This window comes from Polyodon spathula, chromosome 1 (genome assembly GCF_017654505.1).
Source record: "Polyodon spathula isolate WHYD16114869_AA chromosome 1, ASM1765450v1, whole genome shotgun sequence".
NCBI classification, from domain to species: Eukaryota; Metazoa; Chordata; class Actinopteri; order Acipenseriformes; family Polyodontidae; genus Polyodon; species Polyodon spathula.
Genome location: NC_054534.1, coordinates 90875679 through 90899047, shown reverse-complemented (window position 1 = coordinate 90899047; position 23369 = coordinate 90875679). Strand labels below are relative to the sequence as shown.

At 36.5% G+C, this 23369-nt stretch overlaps 1 protein-coding gene across 1 annotated transcript in view; it reads left to right on the top strand.

Annotated features, from left to right (window-relative positions):
- Nucleotides 1–23369, top strand: part of LOC121324170 (phospholipid-transporting ATPase IA) — a 105486-nt gene that overhangs the window by 4589 nt on the left and 77528 nt on the right. The window contains exons 2-5 of the mRNA XM_041265718.1: nucleotides 11583–11697; nucleotides 18068–18167; nucleotides 18687–18785; nucleotides 22336–22381. Coding sequence (XP_041121652.1) covers nucleotides 11583–11697; nucleotides 18068–18167; nucleotides 18687–18785; nucleotides 22336–22381 — 360 coding nt within the window. The remainder of the gene's footprint in view (nucleotides 1–11582; nucleotides 11698–18067; nucleotides 18168–18686; nucleotides 18786–22335; nucleotides 22382–23369) is intronic.

The following is a 23369-nucleotide window of genomic DNA, read 5'->3' as shown; positions in this document are numbered from 1 at the left end:
GAATACTATAAATTACACACTAAATGTTACTCATATGCAACATTTGATCTTTTGTATAATACATATTACGTAAACAAAAGTTGTTATTAAAATCCGCTAACAAATCGTTACGTAGCAACTCCGACATCGGACTGGAAAGGGAAAATTGTATTATCGGACATGGTCCGACATAGGACCGCAAAGGTCTAAAGCCAGCACAAGTAGCAATTGTTATTTTAAAGGCCTTACTGTCACTCCGTCTCTTTTCTCCAAACTCCAACTCTCATCAACACTCTATTAGCGGCTGTTTTGCATTTATCTATATGGCCATGTCTCAATTGGTAATTATTTAATTAATTTTGGAGATGGCCATGTTACGTACAAGTTTTAGCTGGATGGGCTATTTTAACCCCGTCCATGCTGTAAAACAATAATAACACGAAAACAGTGTGTTTTTAAACACCAAACAATACATTTAAATCAGTGGTTTTCAAACTTTTTAGGCCCTGCACCCCTTTCCAAATGATCTAATCAACCATGTACCCCCATATTGTGAGATATGGTAATAATATACCTATGAAAACAGTAAACCTAATTACTTGCAAAACTTCATAACTCTAGAAGCCATCAGTGTGTTAGAATGAGGCCACTTTTTTATTTCAGATGTGTCATGTGTTGCAGGGCAGATTTCAGTAAAACTAAGCCCTGATTAAAAAATAATGCAACCATACACATAGGTTATGTAATTATGTATTTAAAAATGAACCAATAGGCTACAATTCAGCTGTACTGTAAGTACTGTAAACGGAAAACTGCTGTTAAAAGCGAAATAAAGTTAGCGACAGTGCCAATGAAACAAGTCCAAATTAAGAGTCAAACAACAGGGTCTGCTTCTGAAAAACAAAACTAAGGTTCCAATTTAAAACAAAATCAAAAAGCAATTCTCAACAAAAGTCATGCATTTCTTCAAACAAATGCAGAAGCGTAGAGAGAAAACAGATGGGACAGTTTGAATAAAAACATTTTAAAAAGTTACAAATATAATAGCCATTTAAAAAAAAAAAAAATCAAATTTTATTGTTGAACACTTCAGCAGGGACAATGTAAAATGCTATGTGTGTCTTGTGCGCTATCGAATCTAGCCAGAATAAGCACATTGTTTTGAAGTGAGTATTTCCAAAAGCTAATTTGCTGAAAGTAGAAAGGGGATATTTATATCAAGCAGTCAAAAATGACTTTTAGCAAAATGTTTCTGTGTTAAAGTGTTTAGTGCAGTAGCCTCTTTCTGTTAATCAGCAGTGAGACGATTAAAGCTTGCTGATGGGCACTCACCCATCATGATGTGAACACACTCCATAGGTCTGGAGTAAGGAATTCCAGACACTTTTCTCAATCCTCGGATTTCGGGATTGATTTTTTTTTTTAAATCCCTGAATTCCATTTTTGTAATAATAATACTGTGCTTTTTTTGCTTTTATTAATTCTTATCAGTGTGGAGCCGTAGGGTAATGCACTCGCACAACAAAGGAGTTCTTCATTGAATGAATTAATAATGAAAAAACACATTCAACCATTGCAGGTAAAGGTAACAGTCATGTCGCACCAGCTCCAGCTACTAACACTGAACATTTAAACTTCAGAAAGGAAACTTACCTTGTAAATATACTTTATTTTTTAAAGAATCATCATCATACAATGACAATCTTTGAGTTTTTTTTTTTTTTTTAGCCCATAGACCGCAAAGCCCTGCTATTTAAATATGTAAATTAGCCACATGTGCACTCAACTCTCATTCACTGTCAGCAGTGGGCTAGGTGTTTATAGAGCTAACCTCGCCCAGCCGAAAGGAAGCGCACACAAGTACGGCTATGGTTGTATTAAAAAGGAGATTCAACATTGTTGATTCAATTGCAAAGTCGCTAAGTACTACAACGTGGTAAAAAAAAAAAAACTGCGTTGCCCTCTATCACAGGATTTTTGTCATGCACCCCTTGGTGAGAGCTCACCTACCCCTGATTGAAAGCCACGGATTCAAATAATAATCATCCAACACAAATACAAAGATAAACAAAATACACTCGGGCAGGCGGGTACCACAGACTGGTTGAGCAATTAGAACCTAAAGTTCCAGATTGGTGGCCAGTTGTAATTGTTTATAATTCGGTACTGTGTATTCCATGAGATCCCCCTAGATATCAACATAATGTAGATGGTTGTTTTTTTGTTTGTTTTGTACATTGTTAAATTTGAATGTGTAGCTAATTAAGCTAGGTCTGTTTGATTTCGTCCCAGAGGAGCATTTCAGGGTGTGAATGCATATGAGGAACTAAGTGTTCTGCAGGTTGTTGCAAAGTATATTTTTGTCTTTGTCCTCATAGGAAAGTGCTAGGTTTCTATGACAACCTTGCATCTCTGAACCTTCCAGGTGGAAACTGTGATATGTCCTGTGTAGTGAACATACTATTTTTCAAGCATGTGACCTGAGACAGACAGATGCAATTATAGTATATTTGGCTTGGATCCAATGTAATTACAGTGTGCTATACTATTGATTTATCTTTTTGTTTATTGTAAAGATTTTGTTAACAATATTGCATACAGGACAGTAGATAGGCCTAGAAATTGTGCAGGAACTTTGTTTCTTTGGACATGCACACTAATGCAGTATTGTAGCGTTTTAGGCAGGAGGCAGAAAACAGGGAGACACGCTTGGTTCTTGGTTCCAGTAATTTATTTCGGATGCTCTCTCACACCCAACAGAGACCACCGTTCTGTCAGCTTCACAGCAAGCAGACTCCTCAGACACTATCTCAGCACCCGCCAGAGAGCACTGCGTGCAGCGCCTTCTTATAGATTAGTCCCCCCTATATGTTAGTCGGAGGAGAGCAATACACACATTCCTTTGGTCCTCGGCTGCACACTTCAGGTCAGTGGGAACACACGGAACACATGCACACACAGTGGCTCACAGAAAGGAACAGGACTGGAAAAATATCCCAGGGGCATGCCAATAGCAGTTCATGTTTATTCCCAAAATAAATAGTACATAAAGTTGACAATTTGAACATTTCATTTATTTATTTCATTTCTTGCCATTGCCGTTTCTTCAGAGTAAACAGTAGCCATAGATACATTTTCAAAGAGTAATAACATGAGGTTTACTTGTGCCTTTTTGTAGTTCAACAAGCAAACGAAAACTGAAGTGTAACTTTAAACACTTCAACTACAACAAGCGTGGAAATGCCTTTGTAACGTGAACGTCATACCACATAACGGAATGTCGCAACAAAAAATATATAAAATATACAGTCTATATAAAAATCATACACAACATTTCCAGCAAATTGGCCACTGTTTAAGAAAGGCATTTCAGAATGATGTGCTCGCCTTTTTTCTGTACCATGAGATTCTGACTCGCTCTAAACCAGCACAACGCTTTTTTGACCCAAATGGCTTTCCATACAGATCACTGTGCTTGCGTGCATAAGATGGTTTGTTTACTTTTTGCTGTCTAAAACTTTTAAATAGAGACTTGAACGGCTGTATTGTGTGTTGATTTTTTTTTTTTTTTTTTTTTTAATATATTAAATCTCACAAATCACACAGAGCTCTTTTTCATTTGTCATTTTTTTTAAAACTGTCACGCAACTTCTGGTGAGGCGTTAAATAAGTGCAAGGTTTTTTTTGTAATTCCTAGCGAATACAGACATCTATATACACACACACAGTGGCTTGCAAAAGTATTCAGACCCCTGACCAATTCTCTCATATTACTGAATTACAAATGGTACATTGAAATTTCGTTCTGTTTGATATTTTATTTTTAAACACTGAAACTCAGAATCAGTTATTGTAAGGTGACATTGGTTTTATGTTGGGAAATATTTTTAAGAAAAATAAAAAACTGAAATATCTTGCTTGCATAAGTATTCAACCCCCACACATTAATATTTGGTAGAGCCACCTTTCGCTGCAATAACAGCTTTAAGTCTTTTGGGGTATGTACCAGCTTTGCACACAGTGTTGGAGTGATTTTGGCCCATTCTTCTTGGCAGATTTGCTCCAGGTTGTTCAGGTTGGTTGGACGACGCTTGTGGACCGCAATTTTCAAATAGTGCCACAGAGTCTCAGTGGGATTGAGATCAGGACCTTGACTGGGCCACTGTAGGACAGTCACCTTTTTGTTCTTGAGCCATTCCAATGTTGCTTTGGCCTTGTGCTTGGGATCATTGTCCTGCTGAAAGGTGAATTTCCTCCCAAGCTTCAGTTTTTTAGCGGACTGAAGCAGATTCTCTTGCAGTATTTTCCTGTATTTTGCTCCATCCATTCTTCCTTCAATTGTAACAAGATGCCCAGTCCCTGCTGATGAGAAGCATCCCCACAGCATGATGCTGCCACCACCATACTTCACTGTAGGGATGGTGTGTCTTGAGGCATGGGCAGTGTTAGGTTTGCGCCACACATAGCGCTTTGAGTTTTGGCCAAAAAACTCTATCTTGGTCTCATCTGACCACAAAACCTTTTCCCACATCGCAGCTGGGTCACTCTCATGCTTTCTGGCAAACTCCAGATGTGCTTTCAGATGGTACTTTTTGAGTAACGGCTTCTTTCTTGCCACCCTCCCATACAGGCCAGTGTTATGCAGAGCTCTTGATATGGTTGACTGGTGCACCATTACTCCACTCCCAGCCACTGAACTCTGTAGCTCCTTCAAAGTGATTGTTGGCCTCTCTGTGGCTTCTCTCACAAGTTTCCTTCTTGTTTGAGCGCTGAGTTTTGAGGGACGGCCTTTTCTTGGCAGTGCCTGGTTGGTGTGATGCAGCTTCCACTTCCTGATTATTGATTCAACTGTGCTCACTGGGATATCCAAACACTTGGATATTATTTTGTACCCTTTCCATAATCTATGCATTTGTATTACTTTATCTCTAACTTCTGTAGAATGCTCTTTGGTCTTCATTCACAGCCTTACCAATGATCCTTCAACAGTGGGGTTTTTATCCAGAAAATGTGACAGCAACTTTAATGGTTCACAGGTGGAAGCCAATGGTAAGGTAATTGTGTCCTCGTTAGGGCAATTTCTTTCATTGGTGCAAACTGGGAGCTTCCACAGCACAGGGGTTGAATATTTATGCAAGCAAGATATTTCAGTTTTTTATTTTTCTTAAAAATATTTCCCAACATAAAACCAATGTCACCTTACAATAATTGATTTTGAGTTTCAGTGTTTAAAAATAAAATATCTCAAACAGAACGAAATTTCAATGTACCATTTGTAATTCGGTAATATGAGAGAATTGGTCAGGGGTCTGAATACTTTTGCAAGGCACTGTGTGTGTGTGTGTGTGTGTGTGTGTGTGTGTGTGTGTGTGTATATATATTATATATATATATATATATATATATATATATATATATATATATATTACAGCTCCCTTTGATGCCATAGGCTCTGTGCACATCCTACTTCCACATTCTCTTATACTGGCTCAGTTACTTCAGGTCAATGTCTGCTTGTGTTAGAATCCAGTTTTTGAGTCTGATTTATGACAGCTTGTGAATTGTGCCATGGCCTTGTTTTATACGCGTTGCCTTCAGGACTTACCAAGGATCACAGTTAATGATGTCCATAGAGTAGTTAAACTGCAGCAAAGCTCCATCAAACAAACTGGAAAAGGGTTTTTAAATGTCCGTTTCCAGCTACCTCTGCAACTACGGGTGGGAGCTGTTTAAAATTTTCAGTCTTTGCATATCTGTAAAACGGTTGTGGTAAAATCAATATTTAATAAGGATATTTGGTTAATGAGTAAGTTATATTGTTATATATTGTTGTTTATATGTTAACATAAAATATAATTATGACATTAAAATTTGAAAAGTATTGTATGTACGCTTACTGTATTGTGATAATCAAACTGTAAGTATTTTAGTTAAAGTTTCTCTCAGTACCTAATAATTGTATATTTTACCTGCTTTTACTGTATTGTGAATCATGAAATATGTATATTTTGTGATAAATCTAACTCTTAAGTCGCTCTGCTAAGAAAATAAATTATAACATGTACATTATTGTGATGACAGCATAACCGGTTGGAATTTAAACGTTTGTTGTGATAAAATTAGCTAAGTGGTAAACTGTACAACAACGTCAAATTATTGTTGTAATGCTATGATGGTTTTATATTTTATTTCAAGCACTGTATTCCCTCAGACATAACGTCTATATTGTTGTCATTAACCAGTATCAAACAAAGACAGGCTGACAGGTGAAATCAGTGTGAGGGCCAGTTATTTCAGATTGATGAAGAAGAGTGAGAAGCTGCTCAGTTTGAGTGTAGGATACAAATTAGTGTAGCTGTTGTTCAAGTTCAATGTTGGATTTTCAGTTACATGAGTTCAATTTCAATCTCTTTGCATTATTAAAGTTACTAATACTTTTTTACATTAATGAACAAGCTCAATCATTTATTTTTAAGTTATACTAAATACTAAAAACTTCAGTGTACTAACAGACTTAGTTATGAGTTCCTCTAGTTATGAATTCCTTTGTTTAATGGTTGTCAGTATTTTGTGTTTTATGACTTCTATTTAATTAATTTGTCTGTATGTTTTGTTGCCGTAAATTGCTCTCGGCAGATGTTGTTGAGCCACTTCTTCTTAAGTTTTTCATTTACAGGAGAAAAGTGAAAGCTTACACTCGTTGTAGTGCGACGACGTTGAACAAAATGGGACCCAGCAGTGCTCCGAGGTGCTTCCCTCTCGTTTCTGATATTTCACAGATTTCAGTTTTGTACCTGTGGCACTTGTACGAATAAAACAATATCCAATAGAATAATAACTAAATAATCTTCAACAAACACGCTTGTAGGTACTAAAGAGATATTTTGAATAGTCAAGATCTCGGTGGGACCTCCACGCTTATACCAAAAACGAACTACGATCCCCATCAGCAAGTATTAAACAGGAAGTAAGTATGCCGGTATAAGATAAACCGGAAGCCCTCTGACGCCATCTTGTGCACAGAGCCTATACCAAGCATCGCCTTCAAAGCTGCCATTAATTAAAAAAAAACAGCTTTTGTGTGTGAAACAAATACGAACTAAATAACTTCTTCTTTTTTTAGCCAGCATTATTTAAAATAACCTAGCATTCACGTAAATAAACATCTTTCTGATCTGTGCTCATCTACTGTTTGTTTTCACTGTTCAGGGGGAAAAAAAAAAAACATAATCTGGCTGTCCCAGCGTTTTTGCTCTGCATAAAGTAGCGGACTGCGTTGAATATTCATAACTCAGTTGGAATTACTAAATTAAAACAAACAAACACATTTTCAACAATATCAAATATGTGCCACAGTGTTGCCCGGGATAAAGGAATAACCTTTTTTCCATACTTTTTTGGAAAGGTTACGAAATATATGTTCAGGTACACTCCACTTAGAACGGACTCCAAGAGACAATGGAAGTCAGTATTTTATTAATGTTACGTTATAAAAGTACGTAGAAATCACAATTCGAAATGCTGTAGGTAACTGCAAACATAAGTACCATAAATATAAAATACGTAACTCCCAAAGAACAGGAGTTTCCTATTTGTACAAAATACACCCCTGTGGGCTGTACAATGTAATAAGTAGGACCATTTTATGAATTTATATTTTCGCTAAGTACAATTAAAATTGTATATGTTACATGTTTAAACTGTACAACGGCTGTGCCAACAAAAACATAGAAGAATAAAAGTAAACAGCAACTCTTTTTCCTGCCTGATGTCACAGGTGCATCCCTTACTGTCATTTACTGGCCAGGAGGTATCTGGTTTCCGCAAAATATCAGGAAAACTGTACATATTAAATGGTACTGTATGATGAGAAGAGAGGAAATGAAAGGTAATAGAGCAGTGACCGCAGCCTGGAAGAGGTGAGTGGGCGGGGGTCCAGAGCACATGTGTTGGATTTATGGCTCTGGAGCAGGGAGCAAAGATCGGAGTCTGAGAGGGGCAAGAAGGAGGAGAAGGGTAGAATAGTAGGAGTTGCAGAGGGTGAGTGAGCTGTACTGTATGTAATAAATGCAAAACATCTGCCTGTGGAACAGGAAAACTACATATTAAACGGTATATACGTTTTAAACAAGTCTGTTTTAAACAGTAATTCCCCATTAAAACTCATGCTGTTTGGCAGGGACTTGATGCCTTCATATTTAACCAAAATTCTATAAATTCTGTCGACTGTGTGCCATCAGCCCCATTTAGTTTACACATCACAGCCCACCAGAAGTGGTAACATCCGGTACACAATCCAATCATTTTCAAATTGCTTCCCACCCACGTCGTCTTCGTATTCCAGTTTGGTTTTTATATGTATATCGAGCGAAGTTTGCAATTCAGGGAGTGCAATAATTTGCTTTAGAAATGGATAGATTTGCTACACAAGGTAACGGTTGTGGGGACCAGCACTGATATTTACATGTACTGGATCCGAGGGGGACCCAAGCAACGGTGCATTGTTTGTCAGGAGGGTTTGTCAAACTAAACTCTAAAACCTGCAGAATTAAGACACCACTCATCTACAAAGCATTCAGAATGTGGAAAAAAATGAACGCAAGATACAGGAACTTTAGTGAAGATTCAAGCCCAGGAATCTCATGACGTTAGGTCGTGTGGCAGGAAATGGCTGAGCGGTGACATCAGACCAGAAGAAGGAACAACAACAGACGGGTACGGTGCAATGGCGCTTGCACCGTTTTATTTTTAAACAGAAAAATAAATTAAAATGTTTAAACAAAACATAAAAAATAAATAATTAAACAAAATGAATCTCGAACACAAAAATACAAGTATAGGTCAGGCTGGGCATCACCTTAAATCCTATACGTTTTTTAGTTTAGTTTTCTCTCTCCGCTCTCACTTCATCTCTCGAACACCCCACCCCGGAGTGCAGAGAGCTAGAGGCATTTGTGCAGATGACCGTCTTCTGATTAGCAACAAATTAATCACTTAATTCTGCACGAGTTTTAATTAAACGTGGATGGGCTTCCAATCCATGCTGCAAAAACAAAACACGCACACAGCGCTTCGGCATCATACAATAAATAATAAATAAACAAAAACGGCGCTCGCTGTCATCTCTCTCTCTCTCTCTCTCTCTCTCTCTCTCTCTCTCTCTCTCTCTCTCTCTATATATATATATATATATATATGCACAAATGTAAAACAATACAATAAACAAATAAACAAATACAAAATAACACAGGGGCGGAGGGGGAGGCCCCGTTCTAAAAATAAACAAACAATCCGATTAAACACCAGGGTTTTCCTACAGCCCTGCTATAGGTAGGTTATTTAAATACTTTACTTTCTACATGTACTTATACATATACACATCCCAATGCGTTTCAAAATGTTGTCGTTAAAAAACGCGTGCCAAGTTGTCCGTGGGAAAAATTCAAGACACCAAGGTCGTCCCTGCATTGAAAAAGGTTGGGAGCCACTGCTCTGATATATGCTTATCATTCCCCATACACTATGCGACTGTTTGTGTTCACAAAAGAACAAGTTGTATGTAACTGTATATGTACAACGCATCAGAATTCCTACTAAACTGTCATTGATTTAATGTGAGTATTTGCAAGATCGGAGTACAGCAAAGACTGATTCATATGGAGATATTACAGTACAGCAAACTGCTCAAACAGTATCAATTACACTGAAACCTAGAGATCAATGACATGCACATAATAGATGATCTGTACCTAATCCAGTATCCAGTTTAACAAAGTGTCAAATTGGTCCTTCTAATTATAAACCATTGATTGCTGTTTTTTTAAGACTTCAATCATCCCACATAAAATAACTTAAAGAATACTTATTGATTAAGATAAAGCAAAAAGATTGTGACATACAGTATCAATCAGAATTGCTTTAAAAAAAAAAAAAAAACATACATCCGATGTACCAAGTGTCTGTGACACCACAAATGATTCTCAAGATGAACAAAACAGAATGCGTAAAGTGCTGTAGCCTTTGTTAAAGGACATTTATAAGCAATAGGAAATTAAGATTGCTGCCTGTGACTTCACATACACAGCTGTACCTTAAGCAGAATGTAAGAATCTCCTTTTGTGGTGGTCTACTGTACAGTGGTCAAAGCTACGTATTTTTTGTTTGTATTTTAAAGCCATTTTGTATAAATTAATATTAAAATATTACAATTGGATAAATAATTGGTTTGTGTCAATAGGGCAAGTTGACAAGAAGCTTTTTAAATACTGCAAATACTGCAATAAAAAAATAACCAAAATTATTCTGATTTCCTATTGCTGGTAAAGTCGTAACATAACAGTAGTACTATATTGTAAACAACCCATAGAGTAGCTTTTGTTTCTATGAGGTCACTTCAACAGCTCTTCAACAGAGTACATTCTGTGAGATCCTAGGAGTACAAATTACTTTACTCTCTGTCTGTCTTGTCTTTTTTTTCTATATTCTCCCAGCAAAGGAGATCATGTGCTGTCAAAAGCTTAGCATGGGCCTTTGATGCAATGTCTATCTAAAAAGAAGATGGAATATTTGTGAAAGCACAGACATGGAAAAAAATAAAGCAATCAAAATAATGGACTAGATTTTCACCTGTTTTTTTTTTTTTTTTCGCCACACTGGTTGACATTTCATGGTGTCAACACAGTAGACGCAATTACCTTAATTTCTCAGAAGGTCGTACTGCATTAGAGCAAAAGCAGGATCCTTAAGCGTATGAACATCCCTAGCAAAAGCAAAAGCAAGCAAGCAATGCTCGATGCTGCCCTTACTGAGACAAGCAGACTGAGGTGAATTCTAAAGAAATCTTACGCTGTTTAACAATACGAATATGCAGGTGTAATACAGAACCATGCATGGTGTCCAGTAGCTAAGGTATCATATCCACAAAAGGTTTCGTTCTTTTATGTACATGTTCCACAAAAGACTTAAATCCAGCACCACTAGAAAAATACAAGGACAATGAAGTATTATTATTATTATTATTATTATTATTATTATTATTATTATTATTAATAATAATAATAATAATAATAATAATAATAATAATAATAATAATAATAATAATAATAATAATATAAATAATAATAATAGTTACAAAGCAGCCTACATGTACCCCATGTGCTCACAGTAATGCTTTAAGTTTAAAATAGAAATAATTGTGTTTCAGTATTATAGTAGACTGCATCTTTTGCTTTTAAATGTTGAATAAAAAAATAAAAAGTTATCTGGCATGTGGTTCACAGGTATTTCTAATGTTTTTTTTTGGTTCTCATTTGTGTAATTTGCTAAAAAAAAACAAAAAAAAAAAACTTTTGCATGCTCAATTTATCTCAATAAATCTTGTATCCATAAAGCAAGCCACAGGTTATATTCATTCTCTGATGTGTTATTATTACTATACATCATGTTGCTCTCAACCGTTAAAGCAAAATGCCAGAGGCAGCCAAGAAATGTAAAAACTCATTTCATACACGTGCAGCTTTAATGTGTTTACAGAACCTGACTGAGTTTTAACCCTGTCCTGTAATTCAAGCCCCATACTGGATCTTACACTGTTTCTTTTTCAGGTTATGAGAAGACCGAGGATGCTTCAGAGAAAACATCATTAGCAGATCAAGAAGATGGGAGGTTAATATTTATTAACCAACCGCAGTTTACTAAATTCTGCGGCAACCATGTCAGGTATTTTTTATTTATTTATTTTGTATTATCAGTTTTATGTTTCCAGTGAATTCATGAGTTTGGGGGAGTGGTGGGAGTTAGGGTTCACATTTGTTTAACTGTTTTGAAATATTGGACACAAGCTGAATAACTAGAAATAAACAAGAAAAAGGTCATATGATTAAAATGCCAATTCATATGTACAGTACTTTATTATACTACACACCACTTACATTAAAAAATGGAGATGCAATAGTTTTACCCTCCTTATGCAGGGCTCTGCCAGCATAGTACTGAGGTCTATTTTAATTGTCAGATGTTTTTTCTTTTTTTCTTTAATAAATAGAGGGGTTTATGTAATTATTTTGATCCACCACTGTTTAGATCATTAAATAAACCCTATATGTTTCTAAAATGAGCAGTGAGTAACAGATGGAGTCTGGAGGGAAGACTAGTCTACCTGTTGGTGCAGTAACTGCAATGCGTTTTATACTGTTGACCATGAAATCGTGATTATTAAACTACAGAATATTGACTTTGATTCTCTTGTGGTAAGCTGGTTTAAAAATTACTTACAAGATCAGACTCTGAGAGTGACTACTGATAGTATGAAGTCTGACCTGGCTGTAATCAAAAAAAGGGGTTCCTCAAGATGTAATTCTTGCATCTATGTAATGTTCGTAAGTATTCCACATTTCATTATGTGCTGATGATACAGTCCTCAATATCAGTGGATATTGTTTGAAAGAAACCCAACACAACAAAATGAACTAGTAAACTAGTAAATGCCTTTTAAAATGAACTAGTAAAGAACAGGGTGGTTTTAAATACTACTAAAACTAAAACCATACTATTTGGATCTGCACCTAAATTGTGCAATGTTAAAAGTAATCTTGCTCTTGTGTCAGATGATGGCCCTAGTCTTGAAACTAACAAAATATAAATACCTTGGTTTGTGGCTTGATTTATTGCTAAATTTTGAATACCATATTGAACATATGCTACACAGTGCAGAATTAAACTTTGTTTTCTATACAGACAGTGTTTCTCTCCAGAAGTCTGTTCTCGATTGGTAACCCAAACGACACTTCCTTTAACAGACTGTTGATTCAGTATACATGAGTGCATCCCATACAGTTCAGACGAAGCTGGTTCCCCTCTATAATAGTGCTGCAAGATGTATATGGAATGCACAATACAATCAGCACCACTGTACTCTCTATGAAACTTTTGGGTGGCTCAGTCTGGAGAATAGAATTTTTTGTGTTTAGTTTATAAGGAAATGCTTCAAGTTACCTTACATCTCTGTTAGAGACATGTAACCATAACCCTAACCTATGCACTAAGATCAAATGATGTGCCTACTTTTAAAATTCGTAAATTAAAATCTGATATGGGCAACGTGCAAAATCTTTGGAAATCATTGACTTTAAACATAAAAACAGCCTGTAAATCACTCAGAAATACAGTAAATTCTCGTAAAACTAACCCGTATTAGACACATTTTCAGATACTACGTATTTTCTGCATGGTCCCGGCCAAATTAGCAGTAGCTTATTGTAAATTACTTCTTATAATGCAAATTCACTTAACATATATTTCCTGTTAGTGCAAATTATTTTGGAGCCCTCCCAGGCCATAAGAGGCATACTAAGTTGTCTTTAGTAATTTTTAATTTCAGAATCTTTAAGTACAACTCAGCTCAAGTGTATTTTATCAGATAAGCACAGACCGGGCCACCTCAGGGTTCCTTTGTGAGTAATGTATATGGGAACAGTGTTTAGACTACATAGTGCCTTGCGTTCACATCAGAATGTGTCCCTTGTTGTTTTATTTAAATAGAAACCCTGTTTGGACACAATTCTTGTCTTGTGTACTGTACTGTGAAAGAACCGATTAACTGTATTAACCTGGAAAGTAATTGGTCCTCTGTCAGTCTTAGGATTCATGTATTATAAAAATGAGTTTGAAAGACAAATGCCTGTGCTCATATCCTAGGAAAGGCCTCTGATTTCTTATGTTTCATTATCTGTAAGGGCATGTTACTGTTAGTTAAGATGTGTTTTTATTTTTAGCTGTACAGTCTTGTAGGAAAGTCTTGTGTCCGTTCTTATATCCGAGGTAACAGTAGTAGTTATTATTTGTTCTGAACGGAATTACAAAAATATGTCCTGTTTCATTTGGTGCATTTTTTAGTAAGAAGAAAGCAAAAAATGTTTTTGCTATTCAATTATCTCATCAAATAATGTAGTATTGACATATAATAAGGACTAATGTATATTTTAGAGGCATACATATAATTATACATAATTTAGTGAGCGAAGTATTTACAATAAGTGTCCAGTCATGCATTTCTGTGAAACTGACTTCAGAGAAATGTTTCAAGTACCATGTAAATAATGTTAGCCGTTTGAAGAATAAGTAGTAGGGTTCGGAAAAATATAGCGTTTAAAACAATGTTTAAACAATGTACCTGTGATTTTTCTTTTCGCTGTCACTTTTCTGACAGCTTTTTACACATATAACTTTTAAAGTCTGTTTCAAACTAGTTTCAAAATGTCTGTTCTAGTGCACTGATAGTATAAGGATTTTTGCCCACATTGTCAAACAGGTAACAAAACAGAAAAGCCAGGGCATTTTTTTTTTTTAATCCCTCTTCCTGCAGTGATTTAGAGGACAGATCTCAAACCCCAGTGCACTAGAGCACATGTTTTGAAAAGAGCTTTGCAACAGACTTTAAAGTTGTAAGTGTAAAAAGTTGTCAGGATGTTAACAATAAAAGGAAAAATTATAGGTACAATTGTAGCAGCACATGGGGGACGTGTAACGCTATTTTTTTTTAACCCTACTACATACTCTTTAAGTAGTAATTAGCCAAATCTAGAGCATTTTATACAGAACATACTGCACAGGAGTTAACTGAATTTAAAATTAATGGTGTAGTAAATTATAAAAACATTTTTTGCTTTAGTAATGAAGACAGAAATGCATTGAAAAACATACAGAAATGTAGAGACTACAATAATCTCATCAAGTTAATGCCACCAGGTTGTCAACAATCCTTCATAGTTTGAAATCTGCAAGTGATTTTTTTTATTATTTCATTTAACTATGTATTTATTTTATTTTACTTTCCTTGTCCTTGTAATACACAACATGATTTTAGTAACAGTGATTCTGCTTGTTTTGTGGATGTAGCATCATCTTCAGACTACAGTGCCAGGTGTTCTTTGTATTGTTCAGGAATGGGGCAATTAGTTTAGTATTGATAAGTTGTATGAGGCCAGGTCTCCTCTGCCAACCACCCAGAAAAGCACAGGTATTGTAAGCCTTCAGGGTCCCACAATGCAGTGTGTCTAACAGACTTTGTTAATGTATGAATGGATTACCTTCCAGAGAATACGGTTTTCTCAGCTTCTCATTCTGCTTATTTTGGTCTGGATTGCAAGTGTGCCATTTCAATCTTAGGATGACCTGAAATATACGATTATTGTTGTGCAAGAAAGATATCCACTTAATCTAGCAATTACAGTAACGCAGGCTATTTTCTTGTCTTGCCTCTTGATGTCTTATGTTTTAAAGCCTATCGGTTCTAATGAAGATATATGACCAGTGTGTTGGGGACTGTAGTGAAATACACATATAAATATGGTAATATATTGTACATTTTAACCAGTCCAGAGCAAGGTACAGCTGCAGTGAATGAGACAAGTTCATAAACGTGCTCTGAATTTATTATTATTTTACAGTTTTCATGCTCAAAGGCTTTGAGGGCTTAAGTATTCTATGCCTTGATCTGCCTGGTTGTGAACAGGAAATTAAACCAAGGGCGCTCAATTCTAAAACTGAGGCCAAAATGCAGCATTTGATCTGAAAACTCCTTGAAACATTACTCAGAAGAGGGAGGAAATTAAAATTAAAAAAGCAAGATCAGGTGCTCAAAGAAATGCCACACAGCTAAATAAACAATCAGAAAGTTACCTGATTTAGGTATGCATTTAAAAAAGAGATCAGATTAAACATACTTTTTGCCAAGGTTAGTCTCTGACCAGATGGATGACTCATGGGCCACCCGACTAAGTCCCTAATCCAGTCAGCCTAGTTTTGCCAGCTTAATGAACACCTGACGCGATGCGACAAGCAAATGTGTCATATGACACACTGCACCATGACATAAAGACCCCCAGAAAATATGTATTTTTGATACAAACCATTCACACTTCCTGCGATGTGACGGGAGACACTAAAGCGACCATGAAGTGACACCAAAGCGATCACCAATGAGGAACCTCTTCCCTTGCGCATCTTCAGTAAACAATGGCAGAAGAAAAGATAATTCTTGCAGTATTAAAATACCTGGTGCGGTACAATAAAGGACACAAAAATTATAAAGATGTGGCAATGAGGGAGAACATCTGGCAGTCCATTTCCAGGGAACTGAATACCTATATGAAATACCATTATGCATTTGTGTTTTTATTACATTTCTCTATTTCTGTATATATATATTTCTCTAATGTAGTTTTCTATTAAAACCAAATGGTAAATCGAGTATTATTTTCCAGCTCATTTGTCGTTTTTCTCCAGACACCGTTTAGCCTCTACAGTAACTGCTGACTTCCCCAGCACTAGGGCTACATGATGTGTTTACAGTATATTTAAAAAAAATGTTGATGCAGCTACAAAACTATTTTTTCCTCATGCTGTTCATTTTGCAGTAGTTGCATGATTGCTTATGTGACTTCTCATTCCTGACAAGCAGGTTGGTGACCTACATCCCACATAATGGACATAACATACAGACAGACGGACTTCATATACTGTAGCCCCAGATTATTTTACTGGCAAAGCCTTGTGCTAAAGCATGTCCTCACCCTGTTTCATCACAGTGGAATATGTGCTTTAGATACAGTATTTGTAAAAACTTGATGTGACATATAGAGAGATACTGTATGTGCCCTCAGATGCTTGTGCTGAAGAGTGTTCTTTTCATCATAACTGGATCCGTGTTTCTTTAGATACAGAGATCTATACACTACTGTACCCTCACCTGATGAATGCTCTAGGCAGACACTAAGAGAAAAAGTGTGAATACACCTCAGCAAACATGACGACACCACAGAATACTGGAACTGACCAGTGTTTTACATTGGGATCACTGCCCACTCTTTTGAACTTGACAAATAACCTTTGACGAAGTTGGTGGCTACACCCGAGGTTTAAGCACATGTATTGTGTAAAAATGAACTTGTATTAAACAAGGCTGATGCAGTATTTGATTGTGTGTCATATCTGATCAGAATGGATGGAAAAATATATAATATTTATGTGGCATTTCGTCTGGTGCTTGTTTTATGGCCAGACTATTGCAGACTAAAACGATCCATAATTTCAATTTAAAAAATAGTCTTATCCTGCTGTATACATCCATTGGGTCCACAAATGTGGTCATGCCAGTGTATTAGATATATAACATACCACTGTGGGTTTTAATATTTATTATGTGTTTAATATTAAACAGGGAGAGAAATAGGACTATTGTTTTTGAGCCATTCCAGATTTTATTGTAATCTTAACAACTGTTGTAGAAATTAATAAAATATTAAAAAACGTTTGTTAATGTTCTATTTTCCTTTGTGCATTCATGAGTAGAAAATTATTGTGATTCCAAACTGTTGTAGATTTCAACAAATATATTTTATTAGATACAGTAAAGCAGCTGGGTACTCTATTTTCCTTAAGCACAAGTTATAATAGAATCAACGATCAATTCAGCCAATGTCAATCAATCAACCTGTCAACCAATAATATTATTGATCACATGGGGCCTCACTCACAAGGCAATAAAACAATGGTTGAAAAGAGAGGAAGAAGGAGTAAGCCTTTTGCCTATTTTCTTTGAAGTTTAAACTGGGAAAGAAAAGGTGCCATTTCCCTAGAGACACAGTAGATTGTAGTCACCTTTCAAGTTGTCATAAAATGCAGGTAACACTAAAGCTCTCCTGCCATCTGGCTGCTTCACTTCATATTGAAACCAAATCGCCTTCTGTCTATGTAATCTAGATCATTGTTTTTAACTATCCAGTTTCTCTAAAGTATTTGTCTATCTAACAATTGTAATTTCATCTCTAAGCAAACCAGAGATGAAAACCACTTGAGCCCAATTAAGATTACAGTGAAACCTGGAATGGCCTGAACTGCATTTAATGGTAGTCTACTTTTGAATGTGTTTATTTGGAGGAGTAGTATACCTGCGTACAAAATGTGGTGACGCATTTCTGCATTCTTACGCGCTATAACATTCCTGAGTGCTCCGTTTGAATTGCAATGAAACACATTGTACTTGGTATGCAGACGGTTTTTACAAATGTCTTTTGTCTTTGTTTTTCAGCACTGCCAAGTACAACGTTCTTACATTCCTCCCAAGGTTCCTTTATTCCCAGTTCAGAAGGGCAGCAAATTCGTTTTTCCTTTTCATTGCACTTCTCCAGGTAAGCTGGGCTGGTGGATCAAGCAGAAAGTCCATACCTATCATGAATAAATGGCACATTAGAGCTCAAACGTACCATACTGCTTATTTCACACTAGGAGCAGAGGGCTACAAATCCTCAAGTCAAATAATGAGTTAAATAAAGGAAGGCAATGTTTTCCAAGAATGCAATTTCATGTTTCATCCCAACTAAGCAAACATGCATTTTAGTGGTTATTATACGCCATCTCAGTATTTATCTGTGTTCATTTTTAATTCATTAGTTTGATCATTTTGTAAACAACATGGCTGTCTCTGTTCAGTACTTGTTAATGAAACCCAGGATTCAGCAAGCGGTTGCTGCTTCAGCACAATAACGTAATATTAGGGCCCAAAAAGTTATTTGTTGAGGATGACTAATAACATGGTAAGCCACTAACTGTCAATTAGCATTTATCTTGCTGGCTTGGAAATCCAGTGGCAAATGGTTTTCTAGTTCTTGAAATGTTACTAATTGTACATATTCTTTTATTAAATACAGCAAATTCCTGATGTTTCACCGACTGGTCGTTACACTACCCTGGTTCCATTGTTGTTTATCCTTATTGTAGCAGCAGTGAAGGAGTTCATAGAAGACCTTGTAAGTCTACATTTTTTCAACAGTTTATTAGTTACTTTTTTGTAACGTCTAACTTTGCCCAAGTTGCAGTTTAATTCAGAACCCATTTAAATATCTGTAGTCTGATGTAGGAGTCCATGCTGGGCCGGTCGTAAATGATAACTCAGCAAATTAATCAACAAATCGTAAGTATTGATTTTGGCATTTGATTTTGGATTTTCATGGTGAACAGTGCTGCTGCCTCACAGCACCAGGTTCCTGGGTTCAGTTCCGGCCTAGGGGTCTGTGTGGAGTTTGCATGTTCTCCCCGTATTCGCATGAGTTTTCTCCAGGTAGTCCAGTTTCCTCCCACAGTCCAAAGATGAAGGTTGATTGGTCGCTCTAAATTGCCCTGTGTGTGTGGTGCCCTGCGATGGACTGGCATCCTGTACAGGGTGTAGTTCGGCCTTGCGCCCTGTGTCTGCCAGGTTAGACTCCTGCTCACTGTGTCCCCTGGGTCTAGATTGTCAGTACCTTTTAGAATTCGGATTGCTTGAATCAGATTGCCGCGTCTTCTTTGTTCAAGACTGAGTAGATTGAATTATTTTAGCCTGTGCATATGATATGCCTTTTAAACCAGGAATAATTATGGTCGCTCTTCTTTGCACTCTTTCTGGAGCAGCAATATCCTTTTTGTAGCGAGGTGACCAGAACTGAACACAATATTCTAGATGAGGTCTTACTAATGCATTTTAAAGTTTTAGCATTACTTCCCTTGATTTAAATTCAGCACTTTTCACTATATATCCTAGAATTTTGTTGGCCCGTTTTATAGCTTCCCCACACTGTCTAGATCAATTTTTCTCAACGGGGGCGGTACCGCCCCAAAAAGTGCATTCTGAAGCCAAGGGGGGAGGGCAGGCGTTTACATCCAAGAGGACGGGAGGGGGCCGTTTTAACTAAAAAAAAAAAAGGGGGCATTATGTTTATTCTTATTGTTATCTAGTGATGTGCATTTGAGGAGATTTTTGGAATCGGTTCCCAACCGGGTATTTCAATTCTGATTCCAAACTATTTAGAAAAACATGTCTGTATGTCAGTGTGTGAGCAGAAGTTCCACAATATTGTGCAATCTATGAAATCGCCCTGTATAACAAAATCGCCCTGTTAACAAAATAATCAATAATCTCTAATTTGCACAGTAAGACTTTTATTACAACAGTGAAAGCCATCGTGTGCTTGTACATGAACCTTGTTAATTGCAAATTTCACAAAGCTTACAATTAAAAACATCTTTAACCACATGGTATGTGCAAACAGGTCAGTGTGTGTTAGGCTCCCAAGCCGAAATACGACCCCATTGGCTTGGGGTTACTTTTTCAGAGAGCTGAAATCTTGTCGTGTTTGGCTTGGGGTTGTCTTGCGAAAGATCTCCTCGAGGTGCCGAAGATTCACTTTACCCACAGTGTTTTCATCACTTCTTGTAAAAGTGTGACTGAAGTATTCTCCAGGGAAATACATATAATTAAAAAACAAAACAAAATTAAAACTCCCATTATTGCTGTAATAAATACACCACCCAGTCGATATATCACGGGTGTCAGGGCCCAATATAATCATAGAAATCATAGAAAAGCAAATAGGCTAATAACAAATACTGTACAACCACGCCCTGGTTTTATCGAGGGCGTCAGGGTCAAGTATAAATCCTCATGCAACTTGTTTTTTCGTATAAAAAGCAGCATGCCGTTTTAATTCGTATTTATGAATTATGAAGTAATTCTCGGAACTGATGTTAATTAAACGGCATTGTTGATCGGCAATAAGTCTTAATTTTTTTACTTTTTTTTTTTTTGTAGCAAGGGGCGATGACTAAGCTCAACTAATCCTTGCTGGTACTTGTAGGCAGATACTCAGCCTGTGCCCCAACTTAAACCTTTGTTTAAAGAAATGCATCTGATGCGATGCAATAGCACTGTATTCAGATTATTTGACACAGTTAAAACAATGACATTTCTGTAATAATGATATGTTCCGTTCCCTTGGCTGCAGAAATCCAGTCTATTTTTCGGTTTTAAAATTTCTTGTTGGGTTTCCCTAAAACCAATTGGTCCTATCCAATATTGAAAGGCATCCCAGTCCTACAATTGAAAGATTGCATTTCTATAGTGCAAAACGTGTTTTGCACTATATAAGTTTGTTTTATGATGAAAAATATTATTATGTTTTATAATTGTATATAAAAAAAGTACCGTTATGAGTTTACCGTAATTTGCTAGAGCATTACTAGAACCTAATAACTTTTTAATACATCTCATCTGAAAAGTTGTAAAAGCAATAGGTTGTTACCTGTTTCAGCACCCTGGTCAGTTCCTGTACTGTATTAAGTGGATTGAATACAATGACTACAGTACATGTTGGTATGTACTGTGTGATATGATATGGGTCAGCCTGCACACTTACCGTCATATTTTATGTATCATTTAGATACTGAACTGTTCCAGCAGAGGACTGGTTGGCTGGTTTATATTTTTTGTATCATTTAGATACTGAACTGTTCCAGCAGAGGACATGTGGCTGGTTTCTCTGACCCTGATTAGCATTAATCTTGGACTACCTAATATTACTTTGGTTGATATTTAAGATCTGAATGTTCGGGGGATAGACAGAAAAGGAAAAAAAAATGCAGAACATGCCTGCAAAATGTTTTTAATTGTTCTGGAGTTTAGCTGCAGGTTCCTGAATGTTTGCTGCTTCTAATTTCATCTGGGAAGTTCAGAATGGAAATGCAAGCAAATCTCTTCTCAAGAATAACCATTGAGTCATACTTCTCAGTTGTTTTTTCATTTGTAAAACAAGCTGTGTGCTCCATATACTTTTAACAAGCTGATAAAGACAAAGGTCCTCTGGTTCACAACTGAATAATAAACATGTTTTTAAAGTCTAATTGTGCTTCAGGTAATCACTTAAAATGCACTGTACATTGTTTCAAAACAGGGATTGCTCTTTTAATGAAAAAGGGTGCTTCATGTTGCACTTTCTTTCTTTTTTGCCTGGAGGGCCAGATTCTGAAATCTTATGGCTGCATTAAACCCTCACACACCCTTATTATTATTTTTTTTATTATTTCTCTTGGTGTTAAAATTAGTATTTATATTGATTCACCTACAACTGCATTTGAATACATGCGCAGCCCCTTTTTTCATATTATCCATTGCTGTCTTTGATTAGTTTTGAAGGTACAGTAATTAACATTAAGCGGAGCATGTCTGCCTTTTGTCACTCTTATCAACAGATCAGTTTCAACTGCTCAACATGTAGTCTTTTTACCTCCTCAGCCTGATCCAGTGATGCTTGATTAGTTTCAGAACTGGAGACAGTCGACCCTATGTACCAGAAATTCCATTGTTAGAACATTTAATAAAAAAAAAGCAATTGTAGCATACTACTTTTAAACATATCAAATCATCTCGGTGACTACAACAACAAAGCTTTTAGGAAAATATACATATATAAGAGTCTTGCACATTTTGGACCAATTAACAGCAACACTGTACAAATTATGTATTTTGTTTATTTTTTATTTCTCTAGAAGCGGCATAATGCTGACAGTGTTGTGAACAAGAAAGAAACACAAGGTAGGGAAAGACAAATGTACATTTCTTTTTTGAAGTTGTCTTCTTCCTGTTCTGTTTCAGTCTCTCAAATAGTCCAACTTTGAACCAAGTCATTCATGAATGCTTTGTGTGGGGACTGATCACACATCCGTCTTATCTGTGTGGCTTCCTGTGTTCCTGGCTGACACAGCGAAATGCAAGTCTGTCTGGACATATTTCACAACATGTTGATCAGGCAGGCAAAGGGCGCAGTGGGTTGTAAAACGAAAAAGAAGAGTAGCCCGGTTTCCATGCAGCTTAGAAAGTTGATACTCTCTCTCCACAGTCATTGTTTATGTGACATAGCACTTTCCACGCACATACAACATTCTACTATACGTAAAGGCCGTGCCACCAAGCAATCCTTTATTATCTAAGAACTGCTGGAATTAGTCCTGACAAGGTTCTTTGACCAAATGGGAAAACATAAGTGTGCAGTTGAATGGGTTTAGATACCTCATCATTCAGTATTTTTTTTTTTTTTTTTAATGTGACACAATGTATTCAGTGTTTCAAATTATTGTCATTTGACTCAAATGAGTGCTTTATAGTTTGGTTATTTTATAAGCAACGTTATAAAAAAATACCAAAGCTACCACTACAAAAAATACCCTTTGCATTAAATACATAAATAAATAACAAAGGCCTTTACACTTACTTTCGTTATCTTCGTTATTGGTCATCAGATAGCTGATTGCTTTAGCATAGACTTTTCTATCCCTTAGCAATAAGATGCAATTAATTGTACACTAGGGGCCGGACCAAAGCACTTAGCGAACAAGGATGCAAAAGCATTCGCGGTAACAAAACACAAGAAAAATTCCAAGTGAAATGTTGCAGAACCAAAACAAGCCCTTTCCTCCCTTCAAGAAGCAGCTATCGCTTGTTGACTACAAGTGGGTTGAGAAGGGGGAGTGGTTTGCTATCGCCCGAGCAAATCTCAATTCCAACTATAAATCACATCGCAAGG